At 49.5% G+C, this 17302-nt stretch overlaps 1 protein-coding gene across 23 annotated transcripts in view; it reads right to left on the bottom strand.

Moving 5' to 3' along the window:
- TACC2 (transforming acidic coiled-coil containing protein 2) overlaps nucleotides 1-17302 on the bottom strand; it is a 259898-nt gene that overhangs the window by 163012 nt on the left and 79584 nt on the right. For 21 of the 23 annotated variants that reach the window (XM_037731397.1, XM_017508606.2, XM_017508616.2 and 18 more), the window contains 2 exons: nucleotides 8987-14224; nucleotides 8320-8433 (listed from right to left, as the gene is read on the bottom strand). The exons of the other annotated variants lie outside the window; for them this stretch is intronic. In XM_037731397.1, the coding sequence (XP_037587325.1) occupies nucleotides 8320-8433; nucleotides 8987-14224 (5352 nt within the window). The remainder of the gene's footprint in view (nucleotides 1-8319; nucleotides 8434-8986; nucleotides 14225-17302) is intronic. 23 annotated transcript variants of the gene reach the window in all.

Here is a 17302-nt window from a genome sequence, read left to right as displayed (position 1 = left end):
AAAAAAAAAAAAAAAAAAAAAAAAAAGGAATGCCAGCTCAGAGATGGGTCCACAGGCCTGGGTGTGAGGTCACATAGGTGAAGCCAAGGCCGCAGGTGCAATGGGACGCCTCCTTAGGCACAGGAAAGACACCTCCTGCTAATCACGTAACTGGGCAGATGTGCCATGAACACATCTGCCTCCACTCTGAAGACACAACGACTTGGTTTTCCCTCCTGCAGAGCCAGGTAACTCAGCCTCCACTCTGAAGACACAACGACTTGGTTTTCCCTCCTGCAGAGCCAGGCAGTGAAGGAGAGGAGGGCCCAGGAGGGTCTAACGTTCACCAAGCACCACCAGTGCCTGAGAAACGGTCCAGGGCTTCACACACACAGCCTCACCAAACCCATTGGCTCTGATGGCGAGAATTAGTCTCTGACATGTGAAGAGTAGCTTCCAGTTGGGTGGTTCTGTGTGGAAGCCACTAGCCCCATGTAGCCATTTCACTATAAATTTTAATCAGTTGAAATTAAACAAAATTAACAGTTTGTTTCCTTCGTGGCACCAGCCTCATTTCAAGTGCTCAAGAGCAACCTGTGGCCGGTGGTGACCGTTTTGAAGAGTGGAGATACGGGACATTCCCATCACTGAAGAACGTTTCAGGGACAGCACTGCTATAGGGAACGCCCTCCCCAGGATTCCACCTGGGTAGTAAGAGAATGATCAGTGTTCTGAACATAGATCTGATGTCTGAAAAGCCTTGAGCTTCTGGTCCCAGTTCCAACTTTTATTAGCTTTTTGACCTTGACCAAGCCATGTCACCACTGGGAGCTTCTATTTCCTCATCTGCTAAAGGGGTACACAAACAGCACGCCCCGACGGTTGAGGCGAGAAAGAACCATGATGCTGTGTGTGGAATTACTATGGCCCAGACGGAGGAATCGATGAAAGGGAACTTACACAGAGCACTTGTGGCAGGTGCTCTCAATGAAGTGGCTCATTTAATTATTATTGTTATTATTTTGAGTTTATTCTTTTTATTATTATTATTATTATTATTATTATTTTGAGGAATCTTGCTCTTTGCCCAGGCTGGAGTGTGGTGGCATGATCTCAGCTCACTGCAACCTCCGCCTCTCAGATTCAAGCAATTCTCCTGCCTCAGCCTCCCAAGTAGCTGGGATTACAGATGCATGCCACCATGCCCAGCTAATTTTTATATTTTTAGTAGAGACAGTGTTTTGCCATGTTAGCCAGGCTGGTTTTGAACACCTGACCTCAAGTGATCCACCTGCCTCAGGCTCCCAGGCATGAGCCACCTTGCCTGGCTGCTCATTTAATTCTAACAGCACTGTAAGCAGGTTCTATGTCACTCCCTTTTACACGTGAGTATAATGCCCTGCGAGGCAATGCCCGCAGGATCACAGAGCTAGAATTTGGGCTCTGTCAACTCTGAGGCCTGTGCTTGTCCCACTCTAGACCTCAGAATCATATGGTCTTTTCTCGAAAGCCTAGAAGCAGAATTGGGGTGGCTGGCTTTGCTGAAAGGAAGAGCCCCATTCCCCCTCCTGCGGAGGGTCCCCAGTTCAGCACAGGTATCTGGGGGGAAACTTGCCATCAGGGGCCAGAACCCAGGTCTAGTTCTGCAGCTTGATAGCTCCCTAGTCCCCTCCCCATTCCGAGCCTCAGTTTCCTCCTTCATAAAGTGGGAGGCTCAACAAGAATGCCTCCACATTTCCTTCCAGCTCTCACCAGCTAGAGTGTAAAATATTCATCTCTCAAATATTGATGCTTAAACAAACCCAAACCCAGGTCAAACACAGTGGCTTCTACCAGTGGCCGTAATGAGAGGTTCCCAGAGAGGGGCAGATCATTTTGGAAACATTCAATTTGGGAAATCACCACTTTGACCTTAATGGAGCTGGCCCTTGACTTTCAAGTGGCAGTGAATGGCTCTTCCATGCTATGGGTTCAAGTGCAGTATGAACAGGGGCCAAGGGGCAGAGAGGCTCCCAAACCCTGGAGAGCCAGAAGCCAAGGTGGTGGTGTGCCTGTCCCAGCCACCTGGAGACAGTAAATCCAGCCCCTGCCTCCAAGGAGGCTGCCACCTTTTGTGCAGATGCTTCATGAACCCACTTTCTAAAGAGACTTGGAGGCTCGGACATGGTGGCTCATGCCTATCATCTCAGTGCTTTAGGAGGCCAAGGGGGCAGAATTATTTGAGGCTGGAAGTTCGAGACCAGCCTGGACAACATAGTGAGATGCCATCTCTATAAAACATTTAAAAATTAGCTAGGTGTAGTTGCACGCACCTGCAGTCTCAGCTACCTGGGAGGCACAGAGGCCGGAGGGATGCTCGACTCCAGGAATTTGAGGTTAGAGTGAGCTATAATCTCACCAAAGCACTCCATCCTAGGAGACAGAATAAGACCTTATCTCTAAAAATAAATAAATAAAGAGACTTGGAGCTTTTTCAAATGACAGATTCACCTCTCAGGAAATTTGTTTTACTTATGAAACACATAAAGGCTACATTTTCAAAGGCCCCTTGACTTTTGTATATGATTGTTCATAGTGACTGAAGCTGTTGATAAGAACACAATTTGTAGAGGCTTTAGTTTCCCAAGTACATTTGAATCTGTGATCTCATTTCACATAATGAGCTCCTTGTAGGCCAGGCAGGGTTCTTGGAGCCCCCACTTGACAGACGGAAGCCAAGGCTCAGAGACGTGGAAGGGCTGGAGACAGACGTTCATCCAGTTCCTGCGTCTACCGATTCCTGCGTCTGTTACCATTTCATTTGGAGATCTTGGGCATTGCCTCCTTTTGCTTAATTTTCAGGATGCTTTCGAATAAGTACACTTCAAATTACACGAGTAGTTACCGTTGTAATCATACACTTACCATATACTAGCTATTATCCTAGAGGCTTTGGAAACATTCCAATTTTATCCTAACCCCAATCCTAAAGGGGAGATGTTATTTTCCCATTTTATATAGAGAGAAACTGAGGATTGAAAAGTTAAGCAGCTTATCCAAGGTAGCGAAGCCAGTAAGAGGCCAATGGGACCTCAATGCATCTGTCTCACTTAACTGCCTCCCATTTGAGAAGAATTGCTGTAAGTGACATTACCAAGTGTCGATTTCCTATGTCATACAAAATCGGGGGTGAGATCTGTTGTCCTGGCTTTGTCTGCTAAGAGAACTATGCTTGAATGTTGTTTTCTCTTTTCCTTAATTTACACAGGTGTAACCATCCTCTAAAAGCTTATTCTTAAACTTGACAACGTGGTGTCACAGCTGGTAATCTTAGAAGGGAGTGGAGAGAGAAGGAAGCAACAGAGACCAAGTGAGAAGGAGGCGTGGGGGGAAGAGAGACAAGCGGCTCCAGCGAGGCTTTCAGGCCAGCCAGGCCTGCCTTGACCGGAGGCCAGCTGTCCTCCCTCCACTTTTTAATTCAACTTCCCTTCCCCATTCAGCCTAGGTTTACACAAAGACCCTAAGCATCTGGGAACAATTTAATTCTCTTAAAATGCACTAATACTTGAAAATACCTTTCCAACCATTTCCCTAAATCGAGAAAGAATAAAGGAGAGACAGAAAGAGAGAACGACTCCCTTTAAACACATATTCAACAACAACAAGCTTGGTGATATCCAACATCAATACAGAACTACGTGTCTGAACATTAGTGCTATGTAACCAAAACGCCAAATTCTAGACTTTCCAGGAACAGGAAGATAGTCGAAATTGATTCAAGCACCTTCTGCAGAACAACCTGAAACTAACATGAGGCTGTCTCCGAGTCCCAGGCTTTTCCACAGGGAGCATCACACAATGTACATAAATGTACAGTCAGTCTCTGTACATTTCATTCTATACATTTCTATACATTGTGAGTGCCTGCATCTCTGAGTGAGGGCTCACAGACCCCCCATGGGTGTGCGGTGTGGCTGGAAGTAGGCAAAGCCACGGGATATCCATGCTGTATCCACAAGCAGTGTCAATTTGACCTTATAGGATGGAGAACAAAGCAGTAAACATATTTATGCTACCGTCATGTACATGTGCATGAGACTGGGTTATCAAACTAGCCTGTTGGCCAAGTGCAGTGGCTCACACCTGTAATCCCAGCGCTTTGGGAGGCTGAGGCAGGCAGATCACGTGGTCAAAGAGATCAAAGCCATCCTGGCCAACATGGTGAAGCCCCGCCTCTACTAAAAATAAAAATATTACCTGGGTGTGGTGGTGTGCACCTGTAGTCCCAGCTACTTAGGAGGCAGAGGCAGGAGAATCGCTTGAACCCAGGAGGTGGAGGTTGCAATGAGCTGAGACTGCACCACGCCACTCCAGCCTGGTGACAGAGCAAGACTCTGTCTCAAAAAAAAGAAAAAAGAAAAAAAACAAACAAAAAAAACTATCCTGTTACCAAATTAGAAAAAGACACGTTTCTTAGATATTGAATCTGATACGTGGTAACAGCCCTATTCAAATCAGCAGAATCTTCAAATTTCAATCTACAGAAGAAGCGTGTCACCTGATAACTGCCAAGAGAATAGAAAACTTGGTTTTGCTTTGCTTTGCTCTTCTAGAGGTAATTTGAAACAGTATTTTGATGGTGAAATACAATAAAATAGGCTACACAAAGATACTCAAAGTGTTGCAGTGAAACACAATCTCAAAATATTTAACTTGTAGCAGATCACTCAGGGCTGTGCAGTAGCGGGTATGAAAGAATTCACTCTCCTCAGCCATTGAAATATTTTAGCAGAGAAAGAATTCCATGCTGGAAAAGAAAGACAGCCAGGTTGGAGTTTCAACCTCAGGAGAACAGACTGAGATCCCAAAACCATCTCTACACTGAAGAGAGACAGAATCATGCAGGTCACCATACCAGAAATACCCATCACAAAATAGGGAATCTAACGCCTGCTGGGTATCAGAACAAGCATGTTCTGGCACCTGAATCAGGGGTCTCATTTAACCCTCAAGGCAATTCTTTAAGGCAGGTACAATTGTTGTCATCCCCATTCTACAGATGAACAAACTGAGGTTATATATGTAATTAGTAAGGAGCAGAGCTGGGGTGTGAATTCAGAAACCTGTTCCTGAACTTCATCCTCACCACAGCTCCTGGCAGTGTCCACCGAAGTCTGACCACCCAGCCTCCCCGAGGCCGCTGCTGACTTCCACCTTCAAAGGCAACACCTGCCCCTCCCGGGAAGTGCGGCCCCTGGCCTGGCAGGACTTCCTCCGGGACCTACCCAAGTCCACGTGTACGGCTTCCTCATGGTGAATGGGTTCATGAGCAGTTCAGAGCCTCTCCAGCAAGAGAAAGAAGCATTCTCAACCTGGCAGGCTGGGTGAGAAAGTCCAATCCAAATTTCTTCCGGAAACCCTCAACCAATGTTAGGAAGCCTTCTCCCCAAGAGCCCAAAGCACAGGGAAGGCCAACTCTTTATGACCCCATTTCCTTCAAAGACCAGGGAAAAGCAGCTTCTGGAGGCAAATGATCCAAGTAGAATGTGAGCCAGGCATTCAAACACATATGTCATTTTGTAAATTTTGGGAGCCACATTAAAAACAGAAAAAAGAAATAAATGAAATTAATTTTAGTAATACATTTTAACCCAATAGATCCGAAATATTATCATTTTGCATATAATACTGATTATATGCAAAATGACTCGTGATATATTTTCTTTTTTTTTTTTTTTCTTTTGAGACAGAGTCTCGCTCTGTCATCAGGCTGGAGTGTAATGGTGCAATCTCAGCTCACTGCAACCTCCACCTCCCGGCTTCAAGTGATTCTCCTGCCTCAGCCTCCCGAGTAGCTGAGACTATAGGCGCACACCACTATGCCCAACTAATTTTTGTATTTTTAGTAAAGACAGGGTTTCACCATGTTGGCCAGGATTGTCTCAATCTCTAAACCTCATGATCTGTCTGCCTTGGCCTCCCAAAGTGCTGGGGTTACAGGCGTGAGCCACCGTGCCCAGCCACTAAATTTTCAACATTGGGTGTGTATTTTACATTTATAGCACATCTCCATCCACACATAGCCAGGGGCTGCATTACTGGACCCAGCAGCCATAGAAAGTACAAAAGTCTCAGCAGGAACAAAGTGAATAGGAACACCATCAGAACCTAAAGTTCCGCTGCTGTTAAAACCGCAATCAGTCATACAACTTCAGCCGTTAAAATCTGTTTGTAGGCTGGGTATGGTGGCTCATGCCTGTAATCCCAGCACTTTGGGAAACAGAGGCGGGAAGATTGCTTGAGACCAGAGTTCAAGACTAGACTGGGTACCAGGGTGAAATCCCATCTCTACAAAAAAAAACAAAAACAAAAACAAAAAATAAGCTCGGCATAGTGGCACACACTTGTAGTCCCAGCTACTAGGGAGGCTGAAGTGGGAAGATCACCTAAGCCTGGGGAGGTCGAGGCTGCAATGAGCAGAGATCATGCCACTGCACTCAGCCTGGGTGACAGAGTGAGATCCTGTCTCAAAATAAACAAATGAATGAAGAAACATTTTTTAAAAGATTTGTTTTTAAAGATTTTTGATAACACTGAAAACACTAAAGAGCGTTTTGATGGCACTCAAAATCCACTAAAATGAAAATATACAAAATACGAAATAAGCATAATTGGTAGGTATTGTGGTTGTGGCTTTTTCTCTATCTACTTTTCTACACCTCACAAGTATTCTGGAAAAATGATAATTTATAATACTAATTTAGAAATTATAATTTTAAATTTAAAGTAATTACAACAAGTCATGAAATATTTACTGCACTATTATACGTCTGGCTCTGCATGCTCCAAGAAGGTGATAAGATGTCTAAGGACTCTGAAAAAGAAGCCACTGATCTGGTCGTTTGTGGGGTGGGGAAGGCTCTTCCATGCTAGACAGATATTTCTCCTACCCCTTAACTGGGCATATAACAAATACATAAGAGCAAAGGCTGCAGGAAATTGTACTCTCAGTCAGTGGCTGAAACGGGTGTCAACTTGCATCTGTTTGCGCAGCACACGCCCACATCCACACTGGCCCAGGGCGATGGGAGTCACTACTGCTGGGCAGCAGAGGCAGCTGGGTGTCAGTGGAAGTGTTCAGACTGAAAAAACAGGTGATCGTGCATTCTTTTCGAATGTGTAAAATATGAATCAGATCATTTATAAAATGCCTGCAGCTGTTTGGTAGGGTACACAGGTACTAATTTAAAGTCCAATTCCACCCTACTCATACACACAAGTGTGTACGCATGTGTGTGTGTTGTGTGTGCACACAGCACCAGAACAGCCAAAGGCCTAGGGAGGCGGCAAAGCTTGTACACAGTGAGTCTGTGTGTGTGCGCACAATATCTCCATGTCCCCAAAAGGATGCGACTTCGAGCAGCAGCTTCTGCACAACACTAGGTGGCGTTTCATTTAGAAAAGAACAGGCAGGCACACTGCCAAGTGTGAAGGTCAGTGGTTCACGGTGACATTTGCCATTTGTCCTCCTTGAATCTCAAGATCTCCTGGAGTGTAACTGCCGTTGGTGAGCCATTCCTGCTTCAGAGACTAAATAAGCACTGAACCCATTTGCATAAGACGTCCTGAACTAGATGAGTGGGTGCCTAGAGATGATGCAGGGGGAGTGGGGCTGGGGTATGATATCTAGGGGCTGTAGGATTTCTCTCTGTGAGGATGACAATAATCTGAAATTGACTGTAGACATGATTATACACTGTGAATATACTATAAGCCATTGAACTGTACACTCTAAATGACTGAATTATACGGTATGTGAATTGCATCTCAATAAAGATTCTTTTCTTTTTTTGACAGGGTCTCATTCTGTCACCCAGGGTGGAGTGCAGTGTCACGAACATGGTCACTGCAAACCTTTACCTTCTGGGCTCAAGAGAACGATCCTCCCACCTCAGCCTCCCAAGTAACTGGGACTACAGGCACGTGCCACTGTGCCCAACTAATTTTTGTATTTTTTGTAGAGATGGGGTTTCACCATGTTGCCCAGCGATGGTCTCAAACTCCTGGGCTCAAGTGATCTTCCTGCCTCAGCCTCCCAAAGTACTGGGATTACAGGCGTGAGCCACTGAACCCAGCCTTTTTTATTTAAGGTAATAAAGTCAATTATGAAAGCAACTCATTCAATCCCCTTCCAACAACGGAGCTTTTAGTTATCCCAGATGCAAATGGGAATGGCCATTTGCTTCTTTCTTATATAAGAACACATGCTGTATACGGACTACTTTCCTTTACAAAACATCCAGTGTGTCTGTGTCTAAGTAAGGCATCATGGCCTTCCAAAAACCGATATCCTTCACTGACCTTTTTGTTCCTTCTGCACCTCTGGCCTCATCTGAAGTGACTTTATCCACGACTTTTGGGGCGTCCTTCTTAGGAACCGAAGGTAAGATGGATGGGCCATCCCTGGGGCTCTCTCTGGGATAATGAAAGAAAGCGATGGATAGGATAAGGGAGACAGTAGGGCATCACTCCCTGGGCCCTACTGAAAAAGCAGATTTCCCAATTAAAGCTTTCAGTGGCTACTACAAAAAAAAAAAATAATCCCTAGGGGAGGAAAAAGAGCTTTAGGAATCAATGGGTCTGAGATACTTTTGAATCATTTGGGGCCCCCTGCCTAAATAAATCCAGAATCAAAAGCAGATGTATCTGGACTCCAGAAAAATTTATGACTGACTATAGCCTATCAGGCAATAGTGCACAGTCAGCCAGTAAACAGTTCATACTTTTCCAGTGGCTTAAATTAGATAAATTAAGGGACACAAGAAAAGAAACAAGACAGTCAACAGCTTCCAGCCCCCATAGTTCTCACATTCTTCAGAGCCTCAGGACACCCAGAAGGGGTAGCAGGCTCATTTAGCAATTAGATATGGAAAACGACTCGTCTATGCCACTGACTTTTAAAAATCAGGCTGGGAATCACCTTTGAAACTGAGCAAACATTCCTGTGGGAATTTTTTCATTTAAGTACCTGTCAGCGTGGAGCGGTTCTGAAGCCAAATGTTGCAGCTTCGGGTTGTGAGTTTCGTCAGGTTCTGGAAGTGAGGAGACACACACCTTCCCATCCCCGGCAGGAATGGGGCACTCAGGCCCTGGCTGCTCCTTAGCCTTCTGGGGCCTGGCTGGGCTGTCCCCATGAAGGGCAGCTGTACCCTCCATCCCCTGGGTCTTGTCAGAGCAGGCTGCGTCCTGACAGCTTCCTGGCAGTGCCAAGTCGCCAGCTGCGATGGAGAACGCCCTCGTAGTACCTGCTTCAGGCAGGTCACCGGACACACATGCCCGTGTCTCAGCTGTGCTCAGGGTGATGTCACCCTCTGCTTCTCCAGCAGCACCTGCCATCTTGCAGGGCTCCAGGGGAGTGTCTGCCATTTCTTCAGCTGGTGGTGCAGGGGTGCTCTGGTTGCCGGGGGCATTTTCCATTTCTAAGATGCCAGCAGTGACTCCAGGCCTCCTCTCACCCCGAAGCATGCCAGGGGTCCAGGGCTCACCATTGGCCTCAGGCATATTCAAAGCCTCCCTCTGGGGAGAAGGGGCTTGCAGGGCACAGGTGGACCCTGGAACCCCTGTGTGAGCAAAGTTCCCAGGACCGTCTTCTCCATGTGGACTGTCGCAGGCGGATGTTTCCTGGTGCTGCTTTCCAGAAGGATTTTTGTCTTCAGCCACAGCCTCTTCTCCATGGCTATGAGGGGCCACCTGGAAGGCAGCGGCTCTCTCCACAGGGAGCTCCCGAGTAGCTGCTGGTGAAGGAAGACCTGAAGCTAATTCCTGCCCGCTTATCTCCTGCTGTGAGTGAGCCTGGCCTTCCAGGCCTGGCCAGGCTGCCCCTGGCCCCTCTGGCCTCTCATCTTCCCTCAGTGTGGGTGAGATACCTGCCATCTCCTTCCCCACACTGGCACCTGGCAAGTTCTGCTCCCAGATCGGCCCTACTGGACCCAGAAGCTTGTCTGAAGCTGGATCCTGCAGAGCCAGACGGGAAATCTCAGCCTCTCCAGCCAACTCTTGCTTCTTCTCCGCCTGGAGTGGAGCAGGAGGTGCAGGGAGAGGGGTGATGTCCACTCCTGGAGGCTCATCTACAAGCTGTTCTGGGCCCAGTGGCCTGGTGAGGTCCTTGCCTGCTGCACTCCTCCCAGCTGCTGCCTTTTCTCCAGGTGCAGTCAGGGCTCCGAGCACAGGCTTCTCAAAGATCTTGGCGATGTGTTCCCTAAAGTCTGGGAAGCCGGCAAGGGTGGCGATTTGCTCAGAGTTTGTGTCCACACCACCTGATGTGCCCTGCCTTGGGTCCTGGGGAGGCACTCCCATCCTCTCCATGCTGCCCTCTGTCTCTCCTGCTGCCATGCCCTCCTCGCTGGCCTTGGCACCTGCACCCAAAGCCGTTGCTGCTTTCTCCTCCCCTGTTGCCTGCTGGCCCTTGGCCGGAAGTGGCATCCTGTCCAGGCATGGCATGGAGTCCACAGGTCCCTCTGTGGTTCTGGCTTTGGGGCTGCTGCTGTTGGCTTGCACTGCAGAGATTTCTCCACCTGTAGGTCCTGGTTGCAAGACGGAGGTGAGGGAGCCAGCAGACAGCTTCACGGAGGAAGCATTTTCCAAGGCAAGCAGGGGCTCCCTGACAGGACGGGGGCTTTCGCCAGGAGCTCTGGGGCCTGCGGAGGAAATGGCTTTCACTCCGCTGTCTTCTGCTCCTTTCCGGATAGCACTGTTGACATGCAGGTAAGAGGTGTCAGGAGCAGCCACTTCTGGTGGCCCAGACAGCTGGAGCTCCTTTGGGTCTGGGACAGCCTGGTGGGCAGAGATATCCATGGTGCTCCTGGGAATCCCACCCTGCTCTCTGGCTGGCAGCCAGGCATCCTGGCAGCTGGCCGTGGGCTGCTCAGCTTGACAGGGCACATGCAGGGCAGATGTAGAAGCTTCCTCCCTGGAGGTAAGGCAGTGCTCTGTCTGAAAGAAGCCACCACTTAAAGTAGCTTCTCCCAGTTCCTCTGGAGCCCGCTGCTTTCCTGGGTCTCCTGCATCAGCACTCCCACCAGTCTCAGCAGCCCCCGCTTCACCACCTTGCTCCCCAGCTGATGGGAAACTTGCAAGAAGCTTTGGGGCCTCTTCATCCGAAGTGGCCGGGCACTCCATTTTCTGCTGTGGGGCTGGCACTGGTTGCTGCCTGCCTTCCTGGGTTTCATCACATGCCTCTGTCTCTGGGGCCTCCTGGGTGGGTGTGACTCTGGGGCTGGCAGGCGCCAGGGCTGGTGGGCAGGGAGCTGCATCCAGGAGTGCTACTGAGTCAGGCTGACAAGGTGGGGCCTCCACTGTGTTTCTACTTGCCACCTCCCTCTTACTCAAGCCCCAGAGTGAGGAACAACCATCAGCTGCTTCAGAAGCTCCTGCATCCCTTTGACATGCTTCTTCACGCTGGCTGCCTTCTTCCAAGGCACCAGCCAATGCCTGTTGAGACGTGTTTGGCCCCTGCCCAGTACAGCAAGTTTCCTTTCTGCTCAAGTTCCCTGCAAGAGGAAAGTCTTTTAAGACATCTGCCACTGGAGGCGAGACCCTCAAGGACTGACCGTCACCGCGTGCTCCTTCTGGCTGCTTCTCCCCCAGTGCAGGCAACTTCTGTCTCGTTGGTGCTGACAATTCTAACTTTTCTATGGGAGAACTCTCCCAAACCATGTCAGTGGGAGATGAACTGGGAGCATCAGACAGGCTGCCTTTGGAGAACTCACTTTGAAGTTCTGATCCCAAAGCCTGCTCCTGTCCTCCATGAGTGGGCAAGTTCATACCTTCCTGAGGTTCCACAGGTTCGTGGATTTGGGAAGAATCTGCTCCCTGGTCCTTAAAACCTGGATGGCTTGGATAAGTCTCTTTCCCATTTTCAGGTGGCTGGGCCTGCTCCTTGAGCACATCAAAGGTGGATGCCTCTGGGTCTGCCTGGGATGCCTGGAGATGCCGCTCAGAAGATAGTGGGGGCCATTCGGAGGCAGCTTCTCTTATCCAGCCTTCCCCCGGGCAGGACGGGATTTCCTGCTGATCTTGGTCCAGGCTGAGCGCCGCAAGCCCCAGGTCTGCTGCCAAGTTCTCCCCCTTGGGGGGATGTGGCACCCCAGCATGAAATTCCTGTCTCAGTGCATCACACCCCGGCCCACTGGGTTGACCTGGGGATGTCAGCGAGCCCGCCCCATCACAGCTGCCCATCTTCCTTATTTCCAATGTGTTCTCCCCTTCCAGGGCTTTGGGTCCAGCCTCCACAACAGGAGTTGGCAGAAACTCTGATTTATCTGATTCTGAAGTCAGGAGAGGCTCCATTCCACCCGGTCCTTCCCCACTCTGAAGGGTGTCAGGACATTTGGGCTGCAATCCTGAGCCCTCCCAGATGGCTCCTTCGGGAACAGTGGGCTCACCAGCTCCATCTGGCACAGGGGGCAGGATGGGGTCCTCCTCACCCAGCTTGTGTGGTGGGCCAGATGCATCGGCCTCTGATGTCTGAGAGTGAGGCCCGTCTGTGTGCCTGGCACCCCCCTTTCTGGGTGGCTGTGCTGAGTGTGAGCTGGGATGGTCTCTGCTCTCTGCATCACTGCTTGGCTTTGAAAGCTCATCTTTGCCTACTTCCTGATCATGCATGCTGCTGGAAGCCCAAGAGTCCTCTCCTCGCAGGTTCCCTGGGTCTGCACTGTCAGGCAGCTCTGGGGCTTCTTCCTTTCCTCTAGGGCTGTCACAGGGGGATCTGCTTCCTTCTTTCACCACAGCCGGGCTTGTGGCATCTTCATGGGCCTCGGCTCCATCCGATGGCCCCAGTGACCCTCTGCCACTGTCACTTCGTGCATTGGGAAGAGGAGGGGGTGCTACTTCTTGTTGGACCATATGGCTTTGCTCCCTGTTCAAGTGCTCTCCCCCCTCCTGGGATGATGGGGCAGGAAACTCTTCAGAGCTCCCTTCTGGATGCTCTCCCTTGCTTCCAAGGTCTGATGCTTGCCTCTCCAGTCCCAGCAACCCTGCATCCGCCACCTCTTCTTTGGCTGCATCTGCAGAAACTGGCATCCCAGCCTTGGAAACTGATTCCCTGGACAATGATCCAGGTCCTTCTATGGCAGTAGAAATCTGAGCAGCTGGGAGTGAAGCGAGTCTTGAAGCTGGATGTGCTTCCTTGGTCGGAGTGAGCAGGGAGGGCTCCAGGCTCACAAGCAAGCTCCCTTCAGGCTGGCCGCCTGCCGCCACACAGACAATTTGACTGGGCTCGGTTCCTTGCATCCCTGTCTGTGGGTGACCCTGAACATCACTGGTGTCCAGAGCCTCCTTCCCAGAGCCCCCATCCCCTGGCACCAGGGCAGGACTCGGTGAGCCCTGGGGCAGCTCTGTGTGTGGCAGATATGCTCCCACTGGCTGATGGCAGCTCTCCTGGGAAGCGGCATTCACTTCTGCTTCTGGGGCAGCCCCTGCATTGCTCCTAGGGCAAGGGCAGGCCCTGAGGAATTCCAAGTCATCTGTTAAATACTGAGGCGGCACCTCCACTTGGCATTTTTCTCTGTCTGAGGCTTTCAGCGCTGGATCTGGTGGGATCAGGGCCTCTGGTCTTAGGCGGGACTTCTCTAAGACAGCTGAGCTCTCTGTGCCCAGCTCAGCTATGGCAGTGACATCAGGGGTCACTTTCACAGAAGCCACCCCCTGCCTGGACTCTGTGAGGGGAAAGCCACCTGCAACCTCTTTCCCTTGGAACTCTAAATCACCAGGCTGATCCCCCTCTCCACACGGGGGTGCTTTCGTTGGCTCTCTGAGAGGTACTGGTGACATTCCAGGTGACTGGTCAATGCAACTGGAGAAGGAGGAGGAGGGCTTCTGTCCCTCTTCCTTTGGCTCGCTCTCTCTTCCAGCACTGGGGATGATGGGAACCTCTTGGTGTGGAGTAGAGCTGTCCCTCTCGGGAAATGCCTTGATGTCCCCTGGGGCATTTGGGGCAGGTTCCCTCCAGGGGGACTGAGTGTGAAGACCATCTTCAGGTGCCGCTGCTGGACTTGCCAAGCAAGCTTCCGGGGGACACTCGGCAAAGGGCATGGAGGACGAGGGGTGCTCTCGCTCCTGGGGTGGTGGCGAGCCGGGCAGCAAAGAACCTTCTGGTCCCCTGGCTCCCTGTGGGTCCTTCCTTGGCTCAGTCACCTCTGGGGACACAAGGCATGGATTCAGGCTGGCAGAACTCTCAGAAGCGGTGCAGAAGCCTCCAAGACCAGTGCTGCCAATGATGAAAACATTTAATGTTTCATTGGTTCTCAGGAATGGCAAGGACAGAGCCACACTGCAGGCAGGTCACCCCCCCCCCACAAAAGGCCACCAAGTGCCCCAACCACAGACACACCATCCTCATGCAGCTCATTCCTCTCTGCGAGAGCCCCCGAGTCCGCACCCCTCCCGTAATGCATGCCCTTCTTTTCTCCAAAAGCCAGGGCAGGGCATCTCAGACGCTCAGTGTGGGTTTTCCACGCTGGTCAGCAGTGAAGACAGAAATGTGGCAGCTCATTTGTAATAGTCTAAAATGCAGGTAACCCAAAAAGGTTTCATTTGTTTGTTTGTTTGTTTGTAAGACAGGGTCTTGCTCTGTCACCCAGGCTGAAGTACAGCAGCACACTGACCGCTCACTGCAGCCTCCACCTCCTACGCTCAGGCGCTCCTCCCACCTCAGCCTCCGGGGTAGCTGGGACCACAGGTTTTCGTCACCACACCCAGCTAATTTTTTAATTTTCTGTAGAGATGGGGTCTCGCTATGTTGCCCAGGCTGGTCTCAAACTCAAGCACTCCTTCCCCCTCAGCCTCTCAAAGTGCTGGGATTACAGGCGTGAGCCACCAGAAAGTTGTTAATAAGAATGAATCATCATAGGGGATTTGAACCAGTCCTGAGAATATTATAGGCAGGTCCCCAGCACTCCTGGAAATCCTTAGGTGTTCTGGAAAAAGCACAAGTTGGTAACGCCAGGCTTTGAAATAAAGAGCGATTCCTGCTAACAGTTAACTTGATTCTTCACATTTAACAGATGGGACAGTCACAGGCATAACCCCCAAATCATTTATATTTGGCTGTGGAATTTCTGCACCTAACCTATGTGGAACTTCTGAGAGCCGAATCACCTTCATACCCATATATGTCTTAACTTGAACACACTTGTCTGAGTGATGTGGGGGGAAAACTGAAACATGCAGAGAACTTGGGGGAACCTGGCTCTGATTTCTGGACTCGCTACAGATAATGATCTAGTTATTATAGACTGGCTTATTACATGCTGTATTTGGACTATGTTGCTCAATTCTACACAGTTTTAATGCTATGCATTTTTCAATTTTAAAAATAATATGTGGCCAATGCAAAGTCTGAAAAATGTAGAAAATAATAAGAAAAAATACTGCCATGTGCTTGCCACAGAGTTCTAGTGAATTTCCTGATTTTTCCTACGCAATTGTTTGGGGGTATAATTTTTTAATTTTTACATAATTGTGATTTATATACTTGTTATGATCCTATATAGTCTAGTAATAAGAGAAATTGCTCAAGGCAAAGTTAACAGAAGTACAGTTTTTCTAATGCTTTTACCATTTTCTTTAAAGTTATTATACAGGAAATGGCAAAGGAAAATTGATGGAATCTTTTTGTAACTGTTTGTTACATGCACACACATTCACACACACATAAACCCACAGTGTTCTGGATGTGGCTGGTGGAAAGATTCTACTCTCAATGTCCGCTACCAAAATTCCAGTTTTCCACGCCAGGCAGGGCACATGCCTTCATACATGGATGCATACAGTGAGGTGGTAAAGAGCATTTTTGTTCCATTTTTAAAATATGTGCTATGAACTGAATTGTGCCCCCCTCAAACTCCCAAAGTGACTGTATTTGAGACAGGCACTTTAAGGAGGCAGTTGGGTTAAGTGACGTTATAGTAGTGAGGCCCTAATCAGATGGGACTCATGTCCTTTATAAGAAGAGGAAGAGGCCGGGTGCATGGCTCACACCTGTAATCCCAATGCTTTGGGAGGCCGAGGTAGGCAGATTACTTGAGCTCAGGAGTTCCAGACCAGCCTGGGCAACATGGCGAAACCCTGTCTCTAAAAAGAAATATAAAAATTAGCTGGGCGTGGTGGTGCACACCTGTAGTCCCAGCTACTCAGGAAGCTGAGGTGGGAGGGTCACTTAAGCTCCAGAGGCTGAGGCTGCAGTGAGCTGAGACCACGGCACTGCCCTCCAGCCTGGGCAACAGGGACCCTGTGTCAGAAAAAAGAAAAAAAAAAAGGAAAGGAAGAGACACCAGGAATACACACACACAAAGGAAAAGCTTTGTGAGAACATCATGAGCAGATGTCCTCTGCAGGCCCGGAAGAAAGGCCTCACCAGAAACTGACTCCACCAGCACCCTGACCAGGACTTCCAGCCTCCAGAACCATGAGAAAATACATGTCTGTTGTTGAAGCCACTCAGGCGGTGGCGTTCACTCACGGCAGCCCAAGCATGCTAATACCGTAGACAGATGGGTGTTTACTGTCCCATCCTTTCTACACTTTTGAGGTTTCAAGTTTTCCAAAATAAAAAGCTGGGAAAATAATGACAGATGAAATTCACTAGGCCTCAGTGCTTTGTGTGGATTATCTCATTTAGCTCTGCCAACAACAGCTTTGCAAGGTGGGCACTCCCGTTGCCATTTGCAGATGAGAGCCCTAGAGAACAGAGGCTAAGCATGGATCTCACCATGGACAGCTGATTCCCCTGGCCACAATCTTCTTATCCACTCTGCTACGAAGAATGAATAAAAACTTCCAAAGAAGGCAAGAGCCTCTTCCCCCAGCCCCATTCCAGTCTCTCTGTCCTGCCTCTCACCTCTGCAGTACATGTGGCATCATTTGACATCCTTGAAGGAGATGCGTACACAGGATCACCACTGCAGTCATCTTATCTAATGCCTGTTCCTGCACATAGGACACGCGAATGGTGCCTGAGGACCCAAAAGAGAGCTGGCTACTGTGTCAACCAGATTCACATTTTCTGACCCAAAAGCAGAGCTGACTAGGACAAAGAAGAGAAAACTCAGAGGGTAAATTACATAAAACCCTCCAATTCACACATGGTCATGGTGGACAGATGGGCCCACAGACAGCCCTGGCCCGAGCGGGCTGACATCTGGAAAACTAATCAGGGTTTGGGTAAAGTGTCTTGGCCTGGCTTTCTGGAAAGCACCAGGTCCAGAACAAAACCCGCTGTCTCCCCAACCAGCAATGACTCCTCCTTCTCCCCCTCCTCCTCCTCCCCCTCCTCCTCCTCCCCCTC

This window comes from Cebus imitator, unplaced genomic scaffold (assembly GCF_001604975.1).
Source record: "Cebus imitator isolate Cc_AM_T3 unplaced genomic scaffold, Cebus_imitator-1.0 Scaffold396, whole genome shotgun sequence".
NCBI lineage: Eukaryota > Metazoa > Chordata > Mammalia > Primates > Cebidae > Cebus > Cebus imitator.
Note: the sequence above shows the minus strand (reverse complement) of the source record. Positions and strands in the feature narration are given on the sequence as shown.